Source organism: Bubalus kerabau, chromosome 22 (genome assembly GCF_029407905.1).
Source record: "Bubalus kerabau isolate K-KA32 ecotype Philippines breed swamp buffalo chromosome 22, PCC_UOA_SB_1v2, whole genome shotgun sequence".
Lineage (NCBI taxonomy): Eukaryota > Metazoa > Chordata > Mammalia > Artiodactyla > Bovidae > Bubalus > Bubalus kerabau.
Window position 1 is genome coordinate 36,277,748 of NC_073645.1, and position 22,484 is coordinate 36,300,231.

The 22,484-nt window shown below is 46.5% G+C and overlaps 1 protein-coding gene across 1 annotated transcript in view; it reads left to right on the forward strand.

Annotated features, from left to right (window-relative positions):
* Positions 1-2,546: 2,546 nt before the first annotated feature.
* HABP2 (hyaluronan binding protein 2) overlaps positions 2,547-22,484 on the forward strand; it is a 34,184-nt gene continuing 14,246 nt past the window's right edge. Inside the window, exons 1-2 of the mRNA XM_055560611.1 lie at positions 2,547-2,615; positions 16,941-16,977. Of these exons, the coding sequence (XP_055416586.1) occupies positions 2,547-2,615; positions 16,941-16,977 (106 nt within the window). The remainder of the gene's footprint in view (positions 2,616-16,940; positions 16,978-22,484) is intronic.

Sequence of the window (22,484 nt, forward strand, 5' to 3'; positions counted from 1 at the left end):
TAACCAGCAAGAAACTTCCTTAAGAGCAAAGTTCATGTCCGACTCTTCTGTCCCGGTGTGGCCAACGCTTGCTCACAGCAGATCATCACTAGGTAACCAATAAATATTCATGTTGTGTCCATGAATAAACTGAAGGATGTTTACAAGTGTACCAATGCGTTGGCTTTTTTTTTCATACCCAGCTTTCCTTTTCACATTGAGTTGTCTATGCTATCTATGGAGACTGGGTTAAAAAGTATCCAGCTGTCACTTAACCACTGTAAGAAAGTGGTTATTCCTTTCCTCATTCATTCATGGTGCATCTACTGAATGCCCATCATGAGCCAGGCAAGTGCCAGGCATCCCCACCAAGAATCCAATGATGAATAAAACAGAGTGCCTACCACACGAGTTTTCAGTCCAGTGGGGGCGGTAGGGAAACAAATATTAATGGAAGAGTGATATAGGTATGTAATTGCAGCTTTGATAAGTGTTGTGAAAGAAAAACTCATGTAGGGCTTTTGAGGAAATAATGTTTGGGACAGCCCTGGTGGCACAGTAGATAAGAATCCTCCTGGCGGTGCAGGGGACACAGGTTTGTTCCCTGATTCAGGAGGATTCCACTGCAGAGCAACAAAACCCATGTGCCACAATGACTGAGCCCCCATGCTGCAAATACTGAAGCCCTAAGTGTCTAGAATCTGTGCTCCGAAACAAGAGAAGCCACCACAATGAAAAGCTGGCACACCATTACAAACAGTAGCCCCTGCTCACTGCAACTAGAGAAAACTCGCATAAATCAACGAAGACCCAGGACAGCCAAAAATAAATAAGTAAAATTAGGTAGAAAAAAATAATAAAAATTTTTTAAAAGAAGTAATGTTTGGGCTGAAATTGGAAAGTTGGATTAACTAGATGGGTACCTAAATGAATCTGCTAAAGAGTGATCAGCATTAGAGTCAGGATGAGAGTTAGGAGTGGAATAAGGCTGGGGCTTCCCCAGTGGCTTAGCAGTAAAAAATCTGCCTGCAATGCAGCAGACTCTGGAGACACGGTTCAATCTGTGGGTCAGGAAGATCATCTGGAGTAGGAAACGGCAGCCCACTCCAGTATTCTTGCCTGGAAATTTCATGGGCAAAGGAGCCGCAGTGGGCTACAGCCCATAGGATCAAAAAGTTAGACACAACTGAGTGAGCAAGTGAGATTGGGGACGAATAAGGGAAGATTAGAGATCTTTCCCAGGAAACTGTGCTTGTCTTATAGGGATTCGATGAATGTTGACCAGGAATGAATTGCTGTCTGCCTAAAGCAGAGTGGAGAAAAAATAAGTGAACAGAAGACAAATTATGGTTTGTCTTTTTTTGTAATTTGCTCTTTTTTGATGGTTTACTCTTCAAGGACCGTCTTTCTGGTGGTTTGCTCTTTTTCGATGGTTTGTTCTTCAAGGACCATCTTTCTGGCGACTGGGGCACTGACTTTGGTCTTCTCCTGGGCTACTACGTGTGGGGCCCTCCATGACCAGCAACCTAGCTTCTGAAGGTGGAAGCAGCCACACAGGAGTCTAAGTGCATGTTCAAGTAGGGATGGCAGATGGGCGAACAGGTGAGCCAGGTGAGCACCTGCCTTGGTCATCAGCAGGATTTTAGACCCTGGATTTAGGACTCAGATGAGAGGATTCCTGGAGCCCTTGCATAGATTATTGTGGGCAGCTAGGTGTTTACAGAAGCTCACAATGATGCCTACTAAAGAGATCAATTGTATCCATGAGCACCCACGCTTCATAGGCAACTGTTGCTTTTATAGCACTACCTGCAATCAGTGTAGGTAAAAAAGACTGTAAGAAACAATTGGCCCCAGATATGAGCACCGTGGGCACTTTTCCCCCTCTCTAGATCAAAGAAAGACTCTAATGAAAGGGAAAAAAAATAATTAAAAAGTTAAAGCCTTATGTAATGAAATTTAAAAGAAAACTTTGAAGCCAACAAGCAATCGTGGGCAATGCTTCAAAGGGCCTAGAATCAATGTTTGTCAATAGCAGCTTTGCATCCTTTAATTTATCTTTCATGAATATAAAGCGTGATGTTATTAGGAGCCTATCCATGCCTTAATTCTGTTAGCAATTTGATGAATCAGATTTCTATTAACATTCTGATCGAGTCAGCAATGTCAGAGGCCTGTGGCAGGAGCCTCACTCTGGCCAGGCTTTTATCCTGCAACCAAGATGCTAGTGAACTGTGGGGCCTTCTGCACTGAACCCTTGGCAATCCCGCCCCCACCCCCAGGAGCCAGGGGCACTTTATCTCTGCTGCTTTCTTTGGAGACGTTCTCTCCAGAAAAGAAACCAACTCCATGACTCAGCCCAGCCCCAAAGTTACCATTTGTTTAATCAAGATAGTTGGTTTGCAAAACATTAAACATTAAACAGTATTTGATGCCTAGTTAATAATTTGCATCCTCTTCATTTGTTCCTGAATCCTGGGAGACTGACATTCCCCCCTCCCCCCCAAAGACAGAGACAACAAAAGAAGTTGTATTTAGAGCAAAACAAGAGTTCTTAAACTACAAAGATGTTTGCCAGAATGTCTGATCTCCATGTTCTGCTGTTAATGATTCTGGCGGGAAAGACAGCCTTTGGGGTAAGTGTTCTTTTCAAATATCTGGTGTTGAGAGGCTCTGAGGTTATTAGGAAGACCAAACCCACTGGGCCAGGAGCAATGAGAAACTTTAGTTGTGAAAGACTGGTGTTGCCAGGTCGAATATGTCCTGATTTCAAGCGCTAATGTGGGTCTTTCATGTTGGTTGCTATTAAGTGGCCAGTTCCATGAAGCCATGCAATTGACTTGAGTCATCTTGGAGCAGTCTCCATGAACAACTTCCAACTAAGGGAATCGGAGCCAAAAAATCCACTAAGGCAGCATGTTTTGTCTGATATGAACCCAGAGATCCCTTTGGGAAGCCTCTGAAAGCTACCAACTCTTTCTCTGTACATGCTGACACGCATACCCAGTTCTCCAGCTTCTTTGGGGGACAATAAGGTAAGAATCCCCCTACTTTGACCCTAGAGGAGAATCTTGCTGGCAACAGCTTTACTTAGGTGGATGGAGTTTGGAGAGAAGCTTCGCAAGCAGGACTTTTTCTTGCATCAGCCTGTGAGTATGGCTGTAGTTAACAGGGCACAGAGGTGAGCAGGGGCCCAGGAGGTCGTGGTGTGTGGAGAAGGAAAGTGACATCAGGGGGTCTCACATGGAGGACTCAAGACATTAGTCCTGCTAATGTCATCTCAAGACATCTGCTCCTGTTTCGTGCCCTGGTAGTCCAAGACTGTTAGCTGGGTCTCTGTGGGCATATGAGAGGGGTCCTCACCAGACCTCACACCTCTCAAGTTCCATGCTGGAGGTGGTCTGAGGTGGGAGTGTGGGAGCCAGGGTTTGAATCTCAGCTTCGCCACATTCTGGGTGTGGAACCTTGTGCAAATAACATCATCTCTGTGAACCTCAGTTTCCTCTACTGCAAATCAACTGATAATCTCCCCCAGATTTGGGGAGGGTCGTGACTGATTAAACGGGGCAATGCATGCTCACATTCAATAAATGTGAGCTCTTTTCCCTTGAAATTTCCAAAGTGAACACGAATTCTTTATAAAAATCAAAGAAGGCTCACCTTTGTTAGGGTGGAGAGGGGTGGTGAGTAACGTACAAGAAACGGATGAGAACTGAAATAACAGTCATCATATTAAATACCTTTGCATTTTATTTCCAATTTCACTCCATAGAGCTTTTCCTGCAGGAAGCAGATTAGATTCTAGGCTTTCTGATTAGCATGCCTTAAAAACAGCAGCTTCTCCTCCCCTTTTCGTAAACTGTACATGGACACCTACCTTAGTACCATATTAAGCTGCTAATGACTCATCTTGGAAAGAATTTTCTTTCCCAATGATAACTTGTGTATGTGTGTGTGTGTGTGGTGTGGGTGCAATGATCAGTCGGTATCAAACCCTCTACATCACTGATTGCTATTGAATGTCTGAGGCTAAGACCCTACAGAAATAGCACAGGTCTAGAAAAAAGCGATGGAAATTATCAGACTCACAAAGGGTCCAGGGAAAGTACTACTCAGAAGAAATTAAATCCTAAAATTTGCAGGCAAGGAAGAGAGTGGATGCTGTCTGTTTGAAGTTCAGCAAAAGATAACAGTCTCCCCAAATTCTTATTTTGCAAGCCCTAGTGAATTTTTAGGGTTAGCAATGAAATTGTAAGTCAATAATGGATAAAAGAGAAAATATGAGAACTAGCCTTTAGGCAACGAGCTTAGTCAATTCCAAAGAGAGGATTCAGGGCTTTGGAATGTTTTCTTACTCCAGATGCATGCCAGACAGGTGACTGGGAGAGTGGCTTGCATTCCATAGGCCAATACACAGAGATACAGGGGAAAGTGGCCAACTCACTCAGATGTTTAGAGAGCTTGAGACATCACCAGGAAGGAAGGAACCACATAGCCAGATGAACAGGGTGGCTTCTCCTGCCCCAATGTAGGTAGTAATAACAAACTGCCATTTAATGAGAAATCCTGTGTGCCGTGCGCGTGCTTTTGAGGCATTGGTTTTTGAGTTCTCCAGAAGAAAAAACAAAATAATGCCATTTGCAGCAACATGGATAGACCTAGAGATTTTCATACTGAGTGAAATAAGTCAAACAGAGAAGGATAAATAGCATGTTACAGCTTTTATAAGTGGAATCTAAAAAGAAATGATACAAATAAATTTTTTACCAAACAGCAATAGGCTCACAGACTTAGAATATGAACTTATGGTTGCCAGGGGGGAGAATGGGGAGAAGGGATAGTTAGGGAGTTTGGGATGGACATGTACACACCACTATATTTAAAATGGATAACCAAGTCCCTACTGTATAGCACAGGGAACTCTGCTCAATGATATGTGGCAGACTGGACGGGAGGGGAATGTGGGGGGATGGGTACATGTACATGCTTGGCTGAGTCTCTTGGCTGTCCACCTGAAACTATCACAGCATTGTTAATCAGCTACACTCCAACACAAAGTAAAATGTTTAAAAAGAAAAGAAAGAAGTACCATTATTGCTTCCACTTTGCTGAGCAGGAAACTGAGGAACGTGTTCTCAAACTAGGAGGTGGCAGAGCTGAGTCTCAGACTATGGCTGGTGTCCATCTGTCTGGATAAGGTCTCTTGCCTGGGGCCCTGGCTGAGGATGAGATTTCTTTGGTCCATACAGCCTCCAGTATTCTTGCCTGGAGAATTCCTTGGACAGAGGAGCCTGGTGGGCTATAGTCCAAGAGGTCACAAAGAGTCAGACACAACTGAGTAACTAATTTTAGGGGGGCTTCCCTGGTGATTCGGATGGTAAAGAATCTGCCTGCAATGCAGGAGACCTGGGTTCGTCCCCTGGGTCAGGAAGATCCCCTGGAGAAGGGAATGGCAATCTACTCCGGTATTCTTGCATGGGAAATCCCATAGACAGAGGAACATGGCGAGGCTACAGCCATGAGGTTGCAAAAGAGTCAGACACAAAACACACACACACACACACACACACACACACAAAGAGCCAGACATGACTTGGCGACTAAACAACAACATATGGCCTTAGGGGTATGATCCTTCCTATAGGGATGGGGGGCTTTTAGACCAGGGGCCCATTGCTGGGTCAAGCGTCAGGCACAGATTCCTTGTGCCTCTGAAAGTTTAAACAAAAGCAGTCACAGGTCTCCCATTGCTGCCCACTGGAGAGATGCCCAGAAATCCGCCTATGCATTCAGATCATACCACAAACATTATGATGACTTCTCTGTGGGCTCATCTGCAACTTAGGTTTATATTCAGGTATCATGATCCCAATAAAGCGTGGTCAAATATTGCCATAGATTCCAGGGAATCCTTCATAATGCCTTCCTGGTCTGGTCTAGATTTGTTTTTTCCTTACCTGTCAGGGTTGAACACCTGTCCCCAGCACAGGGGCTTCCCTGGTGGCTCAGTGGTGCAGAATGCCTGCCAATGCAGGAGAATCAGGTTCAATCCCTGGGTCGGGAAGATTGTCTGGAGTAGGAAATGGCAACCCACTCCAGTATTCTTGCCTGGGAAATTCCATGGACAGAGGAGCCTGGCGGGCTACAGTCCACGGGGGTGCAAAAGAGTTGGACACAACTTAGCGACTAAACAACAAAATCCCCAGGACATCTCGTATTGTTATTCCCATTTTCTGAAGGAGAAGCAAGCCCACAGATGGTGACCTAACTTCCCAGCCAGAATTGAGATGCAGCTCTGTGACTCCTCACCCATCACAGGAGGTTTGCCTGGCTATGTGCCCTGTCCCTAGGGCTTTGACGTCTTTTCCTGCTGCGGTTCTGAGGGTGACTTGGGGTGCTCCTGGGCTCAGCTGTAATGCAATTTGACTTCTTCCAGGGTCAGAAGCTAGAGGACAAGGCTTGTCAGGCTTGCCCTGTTTATCTCAGCTCATCCTCAACAGGGGGCCTTGCAATTAAAATGCATGTTTGCTCCCATTTCTTAGCTTTTTAAACCCTATAGAATTTAAACTCAAGAACTCTAGGGCTCCAGAATCCTCCTAGGTAGAGAGTCACAAAAATATCTGCACAGACAAGAGGTTGTAAATTTGTGGCTTGGGATACATGTTGCTCACAGCCCATGTTTTGTTTGTCAGGTAAAAGTTCAACCTGAAGAGTGTTTTCATGTCCTTTCAATTGCTGGTGACATTTGAGAATCAGGACACCTCATAATAATACAGACCCCAGCTTTTCCTGAAAATCAGACATTCTGTTAACACAGGCTTCCATTCTTATATGACACAGAGGGGACAAGGAACTACTGCTTCTGGTATTAGAAACTGAAGACCCCAGGTCCCCCAGGTCCCAGCATGCTCTGTTTTTGACACTGTCTCTGTTCGATGGGTGTACATTACCTGTCCAGTTCTACCTTGGAAAGAGAGAGACAAACAAGGAAAGAAACACAGAGAGCATGCTTGTCTGATTATTGTTCAAAAACACTGTGGATGCCGAAATATTAGAGTCAATTTTGGGTGGTCAAGTTACAGGGCTCCTTGTCTGATTAATTCAAGAATCCATAACCGCATGGCCCCCAGGACCAAACAAGGGCTTTGACAAGAAGACACAAACCGCCCTTTTCAAAGCCTCAATGCTCCAGAATGTCAGAGTCTCTTTCAGGCATAGGAGACATCCCTCCTTCATGCTGTGTAACCCATTCAAAGTCTTATGGAAAAGATAAGTACTGATTTGCACTGCATGTACCTATAGATATAAAAAACCCTGATCCTAAGCACAAGTCCAACTCATTAGCTCTGGTAGTGTACGCTGTTATTTAGGGAAATCAGGTCGCAGGAAATCGAATGTGTGTGTAGTCACAGATATATTTATATTTTCAATTCTTTAGAGTTTCCTAAATGCAAAAGCAACTCTGCTGTCACAGAGAAAGAAACAGCATGGCAGAATATTCGGCAGCCGGGATTTTAAATAAAACATGCTTTTTCTTCATAATTAATATAACAAGGTTTCCTGGCTTAGGACTTGGCAAAGATCCCAGGAAAAATGGGGGGAGGGGGCTGGTGTGACGTGCTTGTGACCCAACGAACAAATTCCAGGAAGAATTTGTGCTGAGCGAGCTCTCCTCAATCACTTCATAATTTGAAAAAAAAAAAATTTTTTTAACATATTGACTTTGAAAAAAAAAAATTTTTTTTAACATATTGACAACAATGGCTGATAATCACTGTAGCAAGTATTTATTAAGCTTATTAAGTCCTTGCTCTACGTCAGACATTGTGTGTTTTATATTTATTACCTCATGCATCACTTCCCCACAGCCCCATGAGGTAAGGGCTGTTGTCATCCTCATTTTACAGATAACAAACTAAGCTTTAAAGAAATTAAATAATCTGCACAGATGGCTGCCCTGTGAGGTTACAGAGCTGGGATTCAAACCCAGGATGGCTTGATGCTGGTCCCAAATTCATAACCTCTGCGTTAGAGGTCGCTGTGGCAGGCACCACCCTGAAACGACTGAGACTTTCAATGTGGAATGGAACGTGTCCAGAGGGACAGTGGCCTCAGATTTCAGCTTCAGGCAGGAGGAAAAGTCACTCCCACCTGGAAGCTTCTCCAACAATCCCTGAAGCTTTTCTTTCCAACACGAGAGGGATCAAGTCTTGCTAGATGGCTAGCCCGTTAGCTCAGGGCTTTCAAAACTTGAGTCATGAATGAATCCATCTTCAGAAATTTTGCCAAAGCCAAGACTAGTTTCTTAATACTTTCTGTCAACCTAAATAGATTTATTTTGAAAGGAAACTGTCACTACTATAAATTGGAAAATCAAAGAAAAGGAAACAATGATATTGAATTCCAACTGGCTGCAGCTGCCATTCTAAAACTCCACGCGGAACTCTGCTTTCTCCTTGGTGGGAGGGAAGATTAGGAAGAGTGGCTCAGATGGTAAAGAATCTACCCGCAATGAGATAGACCTGGGTTCGATCCCTGGGTTGGGAAGACCCCCTGGAGAAGGAAATGTCAACCCACTCCAGTATTCTTGCCTGGAGAATCCCATGGACAGAGGAGCCTGGTGGGCTACAGTCCATGATCTCACAAAGAGGCAGACATGACTGAGTGACTAATACTTCACTTTAGAGGAGAAGGACTTACCAGCACCACCCCAGTCTGTCTTTGTTATGGGATTGGGAGAGCTTACAGTAAAACTGAGAAGGAAATGGCTTTCTCACGCTTTGTTTTGATGTGATGTCTCCCCTGGCCAGGCACCACCCGAATCAACTTGGATACCAGCAGCAGTTCACATTCCACACCAGGGAAAGCACACACATAAAGACAGCTTCGGGGATGGAATTGGTTCCCATTCGTGGGAAGTTAGTTTCCTGGGAAAGTGAAAAAAGTGAGAGAGACAGTTGCTCAGTTGCGACTGACTCTTTATGACCCCGTGGACTATAGCCTGCCCGCCAAGTTTCTCTGTCCATGGAATTCTCCAGGCAAGATTACTGGAGTGGGTTGCCATTCCCTTCTCCAGGGGATCTTCGCAACCCAGGGATCAAAAACAGTTCTGCATTGCAGGTGGATTCTTTATCATCTGAGTCACCAGGGAAGTCCACCTCCCTGGGAAGCCCTGGGCTTTTCCTGAGAACTGACTGGCAGAGGAGGGGAATATTGGGGCTCGTGCCCATGTGGTGGGCCTCAGACACAAGGCCAACCCACTCTTTTGTTCATTCATTTGCCATTTCAGTGGGCTCCCAAGAGCATGATCGCATCCAGAAATGTGTTTTTCTCCAACCTCCTTATACTGGATGGTCTCATGCCTGATCCTTCGGCCCCCTCCCTGCAAGCTCCTGCGATAACCCATTTGCACCAGTATCTCTCACCAAGTGCTTATGTGAAGAGCAACCGATTGCAAATGCTGTGCAGTCCAGTCTGCAGCTAACTGAGCAGAGGTGGTGTAGGTGGCTCTGGGTCGGGCACAGGTGACTGCCTCAGAGTGAAGGGATCCGGCCTTGCCTTCCTCCCCGGCCCAGTCCCCTCGTGTCCTTACAGGACTGCGTCATCCCACTGGGCCTGAGCTTCCTCCTTTGCATGTAAAGGGTCTGGGCCAGCTCCTCTTCACCTCTTGGCTCATCACTGTGGTCCTATAAACAGCTTTGCCCAGTCTCCCAAGAAGGAGACCACCCAGAGGGACCACTGGATGCTGCTTCTCCTTTGGCCTCGAATTTTCCCCTTAGAACCTTCCCTCCTTCCCTCCAGCTCCAGATGAAAGCAAAGCCACAGTGAAGCCACTGCTCGGATAGCAGTGCGCATGTGCAATGGATGGATAGTTCATGTGCTAAAGCAAGGATGAGATTGCCTTTGACCACAAAGGATGGAGCGGCACCACTTCACACCTATCAGGATGCCTAGAACCCTTTAAAAATGAAAAATAGCAAGTATTGGTGAGGATGTGAAAAAATCAGAGCTCTCATTTATTGCTGGTGGAAATAAATGGTGCAGCCACTGTGGAAGAGCATGGTGGTTTCTTAAAAAGTTAAACATAGAATTACAACGTGATCTAGCAACTCCACTTCTAATATCAACCCCAAAGAATGGAAACTAGGGACTCAAACGGCTACATGTACACCAATGTTCGTAGCAGCCTTATTCATATAGACAAAGGATATCACAACCCAAGTGTCCATCAGCAGATGAATGGATAAACTGTGATATGCCATGGAATACTATTTAGCTATAAAAAGGAAAAAAAATTTGATATATGCTACAACATGGATGAATCTTGAAAACATGAATAGTGGACATAAAGCCAGTCATAGAAAGACACATATTGTAGGATTCTACTTACATGCTGCTGCTAAGTCACTTCAGTCATGTCTGACTCTGTGCGACCCCATAGACAGCAGCCCACCAAGCTCCCCCGTCCCTGGGATTCTCTGGCAAGAACACTGGAGTGGGTTGCCATTTCCTTCTCCAATGCATGAAAGTGAAAAGTGAAAGTGAAGTCGCTGAGTTGTGTCCGAATCCTAGCAACCCCATGGACTGCAGCCTACCAGGCTCCTCCGTCCATGGGATTTTCCAGGCAAGAGTACTGGAGTGGGGTGCCATTGCCTACTTACATGAGGTGCCTAGAGTAGGTAAATTCATAGTGACGAAGTACAATAAAGGTTACTGAGGGCTTGGAGGAGGAAGGAAGAGAGTTATTTTTTAATTTTTAATTAATTAATTTATTTTTGGCTGTGCTGGGTCTTCGTTGCTGTGCACGGGGTTTCTCTAGTTGTGGCGACTGGGGGCTTCTCTGGCTGTAGTACTTGGGCTTCTCGTTGTGGTGGCTTCTCTTGTTGCAGAACACAGACTACAGCTGCAACTGCTTCAGTAGCTGTGCCCCTGGGCCCATTTATGCCAAAGCAAGTGGAATCTCCCCAGACCAGGGCTGGAACCAGTGTCCCATGTATTTCAAGGTGGATTCTTCAGCACTGGACCATCAGGGGAGCCCGAGAGTTATTATTTAATGGATACAGAGTTTATATGTTGGGAATGATGAAAACGTTTTGGCTATAGATAGTGGTGATGGTTACATAATACTGTGAATGTAATTAATGCCACTTAATGGTATACTTAAAAATGGTTAAAATGAAACAATGGTATGGTGCATATATTTTACAATTTTTAAAAAATGGCTGAGGCTTTGCATAATTGTTCATCTCAGGACATAGCTTATGTTTGCAGCAGGGGCCAGAGCAGATGGATGGTATGAGGGAAGCAGCAACTGGAATGGCGACTGGAATACTGGCAACCCCTGTCCTCTGTCACCTCCACCTCTTACCCCAACACTGAGCACTTGGTCCAGCAGTGGGGACAGGCCCTGCTGAGTTGTGCACTCCTGCCCGTGGCTCGCTTTCCAGCCCTGCAGCTTCACATGGCCACAATGCAGTTCTCTCCAGCTGCCTTTAGGAGCAATGCAAATCCTTCCCTGGTGTGTAGTGACATCTAGTCTACCACCAGGGCTTGGAAGACCATCCAAAGAGAAAGAGATGGCTGGGGTATGAGTTCCAATCTTACCTACCAGGTGAAAGGTTGTTCCGCTCTTGGCTCATTCTAAGCCAAGGTTCTAGCCCCGGAGGTCAGGTCTAGCCCCAGCTCTTTGCTCTACTGCTTCCCAGTCCTTTGAGAACATATTGCTGTTGTTCTTGCTGTTCAGTGGCCCAGCTGAGTCTGACTTTGGGACACCGTGGAGCAGCACACCAGGCCTCCTGTCCCTCACCATCTCCCGGAGTTTGCCCAAGCTCATGTTCACGGCACCAGTGATGCTGTCCAGCCATCTCATCCTCTGACACCCTCTCCTTCTGCCCTTGATCTTTCCCAGCATCAGGGTCTTCTCAGGGAGTTGGCTCTTCGCATCAGATGACCAAAATACTGGAGCTTCAGCTTCAGCATCAGTCCTTCCAGTGAATATTCAGGGTTGATCTCCCTTAAGATTGACTGGTTTGATCTCCTTGCTATCTAAGGGACTCTCAGGAGTCTTCTCCAGCAGCACAGTTCAAAAACATCCATTCTTTAGCATTCTGCCTTCTGAGAAAATGTCCTAATAGTTAATTCCTAGAGACCATCAACACAGACTTTTAGTCTCTGCTTTTTTGTTTTGTTTTCTAGAAGGTTTAGAATTGTAAAAAGTAGAGGAAGAGCCTGTGTTGAAATAATCACTAGATTAAAGATAGGACAGAAGAGATTAGACCATAATGCCCTCCACCCCCAAGAAGATTATGCTGTAAGTCACAGGATCTCTCTCTCTGTGCCCCCCTCCCCCCAGCCGCCTTCCCCCCAAAACTATCCTTAGTCTAGAAAACACCATATTATGCTCACTGGTGACTGGGTTAGGGGGTGAGATGTTAACATTGCTAGTAATTTGCTTCTAACTCAGTTTAGTTCAGTTCAGTTCAGTCACTCAGTCGTGTCTCTTTGTGACCCCGTGGACTGCAGCTCGCCAGGCTTCCCTGTCCATCACCAACTCCCGGAGCTTGCTCAAATTCATGTCCATTGAGTCAGTGATGCCATTCAACCATCTTATCCTCTGTCATCCCCTTCTCCTCCTGCCTTCAATCTTTCCCAGCATCGGGGTCTTTTCCAATGACTCAGTTCTTCACATTAGGTGGCCAAAATATTGGAGTTTCAGCTTCAGCATCAGTCCTTCCAACTGGGGAAGGCCAAAGTCCTGAGGCATGGATCCATCGTGAAAGCCTGATTAGAGATGGACCAGCAGTTGGATCTCAAGGGGTCTCACTGAATCTACTGCAAAATGTCTACCTTCCCACGTGCCAGAAGTAGCTATTCCTAGCCCTCTCAGAGGAGTTGGGCAGTTGTGAGCACTCAGCCATGGTGAGACTGGGGATACACATGACGGAAGAAGCAGGCAGTAGCTTGTGTGCCTTTTGATCTGGGTGGAGATGTGTGCCGAAATGTGTTTGTCACAGTGAACTGGCTGAGGCTCCAGCTGACTTTTGTCCCTACCCTGGATGTCCCTGGAGCCTAGCGGCCCTTTCTGTGTCTGCCAGGCCTGAGCTAGTCTGGGTAGGACCTGCAAAAACTTTCCAAAGACAGGGGCCCAATCTCTTCACCAGAGAGTGCCCTGCCTCTCTTAGGATTGGGAGGCTCTCCTACTTCCTTCATTATCATACTTGCATGCGGTGGGTCTCTCATCCCTCACACAATGGCTCTGGCATAAGACTGGCTCCATTCTACTCTGGCTCCAGCATTTACCAGCTGAGTTACTTTTGGTAACTTAACATCTGCAATGGACATAATTATAGTACTCCAATTATCGAAGATTATGTGCAATAAAAGGGACAAAATGCACATAAAACATTTAGCACAGTCCTTGGCAACTGTCAGGTATTAATAAATGTGAACTGAGATCATAGTTGTCCCCATTCTCCTTGTTTTGCACCAGTGATCTTCCTCTTTGGATTTACAAGTCCCAGGAATAAGAATTTTTATCCTTTCCCTGTCTCTCTCTGTAGGAACAGAATGGATTATAGGGATGAAAGTAGGTAGATGCTGTCTATTCACAGTCCTCATGCCCTGCCATCACCCAGGTGAGCTACAGGATCCAGGTGTATGGCGCAAACAACTGGCGATGCTTGTGGGCTTTCTGGTTTGGGCCAGCCTGGTGTTGTGACTGCCAGTATCCACGTTTCCACCACAGCCTCTTTTCTGTGGGTGGATCCAGTGATTCACGAAATAAGTGGGCCTGCTTCGGACCCCTGGGACCCCTTGACATCAGTCCAGGGTGCACAGCTGGGAGGCAGCTGTTTCAGACTCTCAGAGCCTGAAGGGCCCCCAGCTTGGGAAGGTCCTGCTTTCTTTTTGTTTAGTTTCCATTTGAGCTCCAGCTCCGGTTCCAACTCCTGCGAAGGGCACGTCTGCCACCTGCTGGCCACGAGCAGTGCAGCACCCAGCTGTCCCTCAGGCTCCAGTTTCCAGTTAAAATGTGGGGATCTGGCCTGGCGTAAGTCCTGCAGGCCTGGATGAAGGCCAGTAGAGAGGGACAGGCCCTGGCCTCCAGACAGCTTCATGGAGGGATGAAGAGACAGACAAAGGGCTGGATAAAGGCTGAGTTGACTGGCTGTGACGAGGATAAGATTGAAGGAGGAGGTAACATTTGTTCCAGGGTCCCCTCATTCCTCTTCTCTGGCACCTACCTGGCACCCAAGCCCGAAGGTATCAACGTCAGACACTCCCCAGGGCCAGAAACACCCTGAGCCCTGAGCCTGCCATTCCTCTGCCGACCTGCTCTCACCTCTCCAAAACAGGCACACTCCAGGCAGCAAATGACCTCTGTCTCTGCATCCTTTCTCCTTCCCAACTTTTTATTTTATAATTTGTCAAACCTCTAGAAAAGTGGAAAGAATAATACAGTGAATATTGTTCACCCAGACAGATGCAACACTGATCATTTGCCATGTTGTTTTCTGTCCTGATTTTATGTACACACATTTGCTTTGGTTGGTTGGTTAGTTGGTTGGTTTGCTGAATCCTTTGCAACTAAACTGCAGCCATCCCACTCCCTGCTTCAGGACCTTCTTAGAACAAAGGCATTTTCTATAAAACCACACTTCCATTATCACACTCAAGAAACTCAACATTGACACAATAATACTGTCTAACCTAGGTCTATATTCAAATTTCCCGATAGTCCCAATGATATCCTTCAGGACTTTTTTTTTTTTTTTTTCAAATCTAGGATCCAATCAAGGATCCTTCGCTGCATTTGGTTGTCAGGTCTCTCTAGTCTCATTTAATAGGGAACAATCTTCCCATCTTTTTCATCTTTTATGACACTGGCAGGCTTGCAGAGTTGAGGCTAGCTGTTTTGCAGAAAGCCCACGCTTTGTGTCTGTCATGTTCTTCATGAGCAGATTCAGGATAAGCATTTTTGTCTAGATTGTTGTGCCCTTCGTACACCATGTCGAATGCATTCTTTCTTCTTACCATTTTACCCAAAAATGACTGAAGGCACTACAGTGAAACAGAAAACTGAAGATTCTGCTGGAGGTGGAGGAAGCAAATATACGAAACTGCCTAGCCTGGGTACCAGGAAAATGCATCATACTGACAGCAGCTTCCTGGCCACTGAGAACCAAAGGGAAGCCTGTCAGAAGACGGAGCTCCTGTTTCCTAAGACAGAGGTCAGCAAACCTTCCTTGTAAAGTTCCAGACAGGAAATATTTGGGACTATACTGTTTCTGTCACAACTGTCCTACCATTATAGCATGGAAAGAGTTAAAGTCAGTATACAAGCAGGTGGGAGGGGCCATGTTCCAATAAAACTTTATTGGCAAAAACACAATCTGGCTTCAGCCTCAGAGCTTTTTTTTTTTTTGCTGATCTCTGATTTAACTGAAAGGAAATATTCCACCTATTAAATAAATAACACTTTCTCTTTTTTTCTGATGTACTGCATTTTAAAAACAAAGGGGACAACAGAGGATGAGATGGTTGGATGGCATCACGGACTCGATGAACATGAGTTTGAGCAAGCTCTGGGAGCTGGTGATGGACAGGGAAGCCTGGCATGTTGCAGCCCATGGGGTCACAAAGAGTCGGACATGACTGAGCGACTGAACTGACTGACTGACTGCATTTTAAAAACAACACAAACACTATTCCTACCATTATCTATTTTTTCAGCAAACCTATGTTGAGGCATGCCATATGCCAAACACTGCTGGATAATGACTAAATACATCAGTGGTGAAACAGAAAGAGCCTTAATTTTCTAGAGAATCAGAGTTTGATGTGAGCAACAGATAACATGCAAATAAACACATATAAAATTATAAGCTGTAATGGGCACCATGGAGGAAATGAATGGGCGCAGAGACAAAACTATTGGGGTGAGTCATTCTGATGGGGGAGGCAGGGAAGATGCGGGGAAGATGACATTCAAGCTGACACGGAGGCAAGGGAGCAATGGTGGGGCAAGCTATCTAGGCGGAAGGAACAAGTGCAAAAGCCCCAAGGAGGGAAGAGCTCGGCTGGTGCCATTTTGAACCCAGGTCTAGTTGGAGCATCAGGAGAGAAACAATATTTGGAGGAAAGGGTCTGGGATGAGGTTCATAGGTCATGGCAGGTGTTCCTATTTTGTTCCAAGAACAATGAGGAGCAACTGGAGAGTTTAAACGTCTGTCCATCTCCAACCTTAAAGAGCTGTTGTGTGACAGTCACTCAGTTGTGTCCAACTCTTTACAACCCCATGGACTGTAGCCCACCAGGCTCCTCTGTCCTTGGGATTTCCCAGGCAGGAATACTGGAATGGGTTGCCATTCCCTTCTCCAGGGGATCTTCCCAACCCAGGGACTGAATCTAGGTTTGCTGAGTTACAGGCAGATTCTTTACCCTCTGAGCCACCAGAGAAGTCTAAGGCAATCACCTAGACATGGGCATGAATGTGACTCCTCTCACAGCTGTGTGACCTCTGAAACTCAATTTCCTCATCTGTGAACAGGCTAATAAATGCCTCTTCATAGGGTTGTTGTAAGAGTTAAATGCAGCAGTGTATAGTCAGGCAGAGGAGACACACAATACATGGTGATCGCTGTAACTAAGAAGACGGTCGGTACCTGGGCAGCCAGGTTTCACCATGGGATCAGTTAAGTGCAAGCACGCTGCATCCATACTGAGGAGAAGAGTGATGTTTCGGATGCTGAACCAGCACAGGAAGAGTGGGGCATGTGGTCAAATAGGCCCTACCACTCTCTCCAATCCACACCCCCATCCCCCCAGCCATCAGAAAGTACCTAGTGCTGCTATGCCCTGGCTATGACCCCAAAACAGCCCCTTTTAGCTCACGGGAGCTCAGGAAAGAGCCCAACCAGCTCAGAGAACTCAACCTTGCTCCTCTCTGTCATTTTCTCTTTCAGTTATCCCTGCTGTCTTTTCTCACAGAGCCGGACCCAGGTGAGTGTGCAAACTGCCCTGGGGCTGTTCACAGGCTGGTTCTGGGATGGAGAAAAGGGGTGTGAGTGTGCGTGTGCCTCCAGGGTTCCAACGTTTCAGAAGTGGCTTGGACCCCTTTGAGGATTATACTCAAAGAAATATACTCCTGGGTGTTTATGTGTCCACAAACCAGTGTTTCACACAATTTTGAGTTGACTGATGTTGCCTCAGGACTCCAAGAGAAAAATTGCTGAAGTAGTTAAACCCCTTCATTTCGCAGAGAAGGAAACAGGCTCAGAGAGGGGAAGCAACCTGCCCCAGGTCACACAGCCTACTAATGCTGAGATGAGACCCTTTGCCTTGGCAAAAGGAGGATGGCTTGAGCAATGGCTCCAGGCAGGCCAGCCCTGGGCTACCCTACTCTCTCCACTCCATCAGTGGCAGGCCGGCATCTCTCTGTGGAGAGGGTGGTGTAATGTAGGTAGGCTCCAGGCTGGCCCATCCCTGCTGATGGCCTCCTGCCAGCAGCCCCACTGGGATGCTTCTCCACCGGCTTTTTTTTCTCAGTGTTCTTTCACACAAGCTCTTCTCTCACAGATACACCTGCCACCTCTCACCTTCTCCCCATCCTGTTTCCTCTGTCTGGTACCCTGGGCTGAGCAGAGCTGCTCCTTCCTGCCATCTGGTCCCCTCTGGGTCTCTCTCTCCAGGTCCGAGTCTCTTTTTGCTGCTCTGAGACCCAAGGGAGTTAACTCCACTCACTACTTCACTTGGGGGGGAGAACGCGTCCCCCACTGGTAGTGCCCCTTGTTGGTCACCCGCAGAGGACACGAGCCAGGCACAAGGAGACTACAGTCACGTCTCAGCTTTGGATCAAGGGTCTCTTTGGAGCAAAGATGGCACCGGGTCAAATTCAGCTTGACAGTCAATATTCTCTGGCAGCAAAGCCCTACATGGGCAGACAGACTTGTGCCAGCTCAAGGCAAGTGACCTTATCCCACCCCATGTGCTTAGGGAACATTTGTGAAACTGGTAAGAAATATACATGAATGTGGCATGCTGGGGTTTGAAAGGATCGGGGTCTTTGCTCAAAGCACAAGAGAATGTTGAATTCAACAACATGTAATTCCTTGGAAGGATCGTATTTCAGGGAGGGCTCCCTTGGATGGCCAGACCAGCAGTGTCCACACGTGGAATCCAGGGAAGGTCCAAAGTCCAGAGATGGGACGAGCTGCCCCCACCCCAGCCTTCTGCACAAAACTTCTCAGGCACCACTGAATGGGCTGCTGTAGTCTGGGTGCCCAGGAGACAGAGCTGCAGAACTGTGTGGTCACACAGAAGAAGAAACAGGACGTTGAAGTCTCAAGGGACCTCACTCTCCATGTATTTGAAGAGCAGCCCCACCCTTAGTCCATGAGGTAGCCTTTGTGGGAATTAAGAGGGATATTTACCTCAACACACTTTACTGCCACCTGCCAGAAAGTTGCAAAAGACGTCTGCAATGACTCTAAGTTTATGATGCCCTGGATTGTGCAGTGAACAGCGTAAAGAACGTGGACTATATGCAGTGGTTCTGCTAAACAGACGTCACAGAAAAGGGACTGGATACATTCTATGCATCCACAAAGCTCTCAGTTTTAATTAAACAGATTGGAAACTATAGTGTCAGATTTAATCTGCGAATAGTAGATCATCAGAGTTCTCAAAAAAAATCTCAGTGGGCTTTGGGGCTCTTGGAAAATAGTACGTTCTCCATCCCTGGTGGTATTCAAGCACAGGCTGAAAAACCACTTAATGGACATGAGTTTGAGCAAACTCCGGGAGACAGGGAAGGACAGGGAAGCCTGGAGTGCTGCAGTCCATGGGCTCTCAAAGAGTCGGCCACGACTTAGCGACTAAACAACAGCAATAGGGAGTGGAAAGAGTGGAATTTAACATGCTGAGCTTCTGGACTTTATAAGAACTCTGCCAATGGCTTCTGAGAGTTCAGTGAGTAGAAGAAGGGACCTTGGAGCAGGCCACCCACAGTTTTCCGAGTCCCTCTCAAGGTGTTCGGTCAGCCTGTGGCTGTGGAATGAGGTGAGATGTCGTGACTGGGTCTGTCTGCAAAGAACAGGTTAGGTTCTAAAGACTCCTCTGTTTGTGTCTGATTTAATTTCATCTGAGGGTTATACTTTGATGGAATTTTGTCAGATTCCCCGCCGTCTTTAGACAATGGTGGGGCCAGAGATACACTGTGCTCGTGTCCACCGGCAAGCTGCTTCTGTGGTTGATCCTGCTGGAGTCAGTGCGTGGTGACGGCCTGGCTGGCACAGACGGGGCCAGGACACAGTCCCCAACGGGTGGCAGAGGAGGTGGCCATCAAACAACACAGACTCTGCCCATCTCCCCAAAGCAGGTGACACAACAGCCCACAAGCCTATGGAAATGCCTCTTCAAAGCCGGCTAGACTGGGCCCAGCAACACAGGCTGAGAGCATCCATCAGCTGTCCTGCCGCCTGCCAGCAAGGGTCTCTGCTGGGCTTGCCCTGTCAGCCGATTGGAAGCATCAAATGCAGGCCGACAGGGCTGGGGTTTGGGGGCGGCCCTCGGAGGAACAGTTTGTGCCACAGTGATGGATGGTGCCAACAGGGACAGCGTTCCAGGGATTTCTACTCCATTCCACACATCTGGCGAGCTCTTTAACCCAAGCAGCTGCAGAGCCCCATCCCAGGAACTCTGGAGTTTTTCTGTAGGGACCATGATAATCCCAGTCCAGGGACCTGGAACACGTGCCAAAGGAGATTTCCCAATGCATGTTACTTCCTAAAAGCTAAAACCCATGGACTTTCAGGAAACACAAACCCACAAGAGGCTCCCGGGCTCATAAAAAGCAAACTAGACTGGAGTCAGGTAGACTGGGGTTCTGATATCATCTCCTTCTGCCCTAACTTTTCCTTTTCTGTAAAATAGAAATAAGAAGACCTATGCCATTAGGGTTTTGTTTTGTTAAGGTTAAACAGATTGTGTGAAATCACATTTATTTAATATAGTCACCAGTACATAGAAAATAGTGAGTGTGTAATAACCTCTTATTTGGATTATTGGAGTTAAGATACTCTTACCATTCTTCCTGATAAATTCTAAAAGCAGACTCTGATAATTAGACAAATCCACAAGGGTTTCTTTTTATACCTGATATGAAATACTTCTGACAGCTGCCCCATTCTTCCCCCAAAGCTTTCTCCTTTTCTGTAGACTAGAGAAAATTTCTGATAATCTGTATTTGAACCTGGAGTGATTTTTTAAAAATCTACCAATGGAACCAAATTTCATGTCGGGCTGCATGCAATCCCTCTCTCCCCAGGTAAGCCCTTAGACAAATGTCTATACTGCTGTCAAGCTCATCAGGCACTGTCTTCACCAAATATCTATGACCCAAGTCTCACAGTTTCTCTCCTGAATTCTCTGTTTATTCTAAACCAGACAGACACCATCTTTGCTGGCAGAGGCGTGTGCCCACTGTGTGTTGGCTGATCAGAAGGAAGGGAGGCTTGGCCACCGAGGGAAAGCTTGTTCTATCAAATATATATGTCAGGGGCTAATAGGGCTCTGCGTTGGGCACTGTGGAGCGAAAGAGAGGAACCGACATGGCTTTTACTCTTAAGAAACCAACTATGTAGTTGGAGGAAACAAATCAGATAGACCATGTTAAATACGAAGTACAAGAGCTATGCCCTCTGAGATTGAGCCATGCAACTTAAAATTCTGCAACCAGCTGAGCCATTGAGGAGTTCTAGTATCTAGAAGTTGTATCCCACCAGCACTGAATATTAATCAAGCTATGCGGGTCTGTTTGTTACTACTACATGATATAGTCGGCCCTTGAACAATTTGAGGGTCAGGGATGCTGACCTCAATATAGTAAAAAATCTACTTTGTGTCCCCCACCCCCTGCCCCCAGCTTAACTTCCCTGGTGGCTCAGCAGTAAAGAATCTGCCTGCAATACTGGAGACATGGGCTTGATCCTTGGGTCATAAAGACCCCCTGGAGAAGGAAATGGCAACCCACTCCAGTATTCTTGCTTGGGAAATCCCATGGACAGAGGAGCCTGGCTGCCACAGTCCCTGGGGTCGCAAAGAGTCGGATCCGAGTGAGCACACACACACACACACACACACACACACACTGCCTTGCTTAGCAGGACGATAATCAACATCTGCGTGTTTCATTCCCTCCTTAGCTTCACTGAGGGGTGAGCAGGCCTTGTAAATAGAACTGGATTCAAGTCAAAGCCCTCCAGCACACATTTCATCCATCCCTCGTGATCTGGAAAAATCATACCATTCCATCTATCTATAAAAACCTCCCCTCATTTCCAAATATCTGCAATGGTCTAACCAAGATCAGCCAGTCTGACCCTCAACTTGTGGGAGTGATGGGAGAAATTACAGGAGCAATTCGAAGGCGCTGATCTCTAAACACCTGTTGGAAAACAAAAATCAATTCTCCAAAGAAAAAAGAAAGAAAGAAATGGGGCCATCATCTCATTACCAAACCCACTGTCTCTGCAAAATGTCAGTTTGAAATCTTTCATGTCAAATTCAGAAAAATATTTTTTTCCCTTCACACTCTCCCTCTCTTTCTCTACTTTATCAAGCTAGCTGGAAAGAAACTTGATTTGCTCCAGGAAGACAATGGCCTTATCTTCAACCTAGATCCTCATGCCTGGGAAGGTGGCCTCCTCTGGGAGCATTTTCATAGTGGGGAAAAGCGGCTCGAGCGAAATAATGAGGAAGCAAAGGGAGTCTTGACTTGACAGTGTGATAAATGAGGTGAAACTTTGGCAAGGAACCAGAGTTGGCGTATTCAAAAAGGAAATAAAAAGATAGTTCCATTTTAATGGGAAATATAAAACAGCCATTGTGCAAAAGTCGATTTTTCAAAGGCTAGAGAGATAAAGACTATCAGGGAATGACTGAGAGACCAGCAAGATAATGTGATTGATAATCAGGCTTAGGTAAAGTGGCATCCTCGGAGCCATCAGCTGGCTCTGTGGGAGTGCCCTTTCAGGTCGGCTATCTGCATTTGCCCCTACGCCATTATCATATGCATCTCTGGAGGGCTTTCTTGCAGCTTCAGCTTGCCGACTTGCCACACTCCTGCCAGCTGGCGAGAGCAAAGTCAACCCTACTTCTCTTAAATCCCAAACTTCTCTCTGTCAGCCGCAGAGCTACCAACATCTTCCAAAGCCCCGGACAACAAAGAGCTTGGGTCCAGCCTCACACACACCTGCTTTCCCCAACGGACTGGTCTAGTGTGAGATTTACCACCATGGCCAAGGCCACACACTGCCCTTTCTCTCAGTGGGCAAGATGTGTGAATCTTCTCAAGGTTGTTCTTGGGTGATTCCTAATTAACAGGCTGGATGTGCAATGGGAATGACTGGACCCCTTTGACAAGGGCAAGTGTGAATTCTCTGAGGCAGTGTGAGAGGCCTGCTGAAGAAGCTGAGAGTGTGCACTCTAGGGGTTGTGCGGAGATAAGC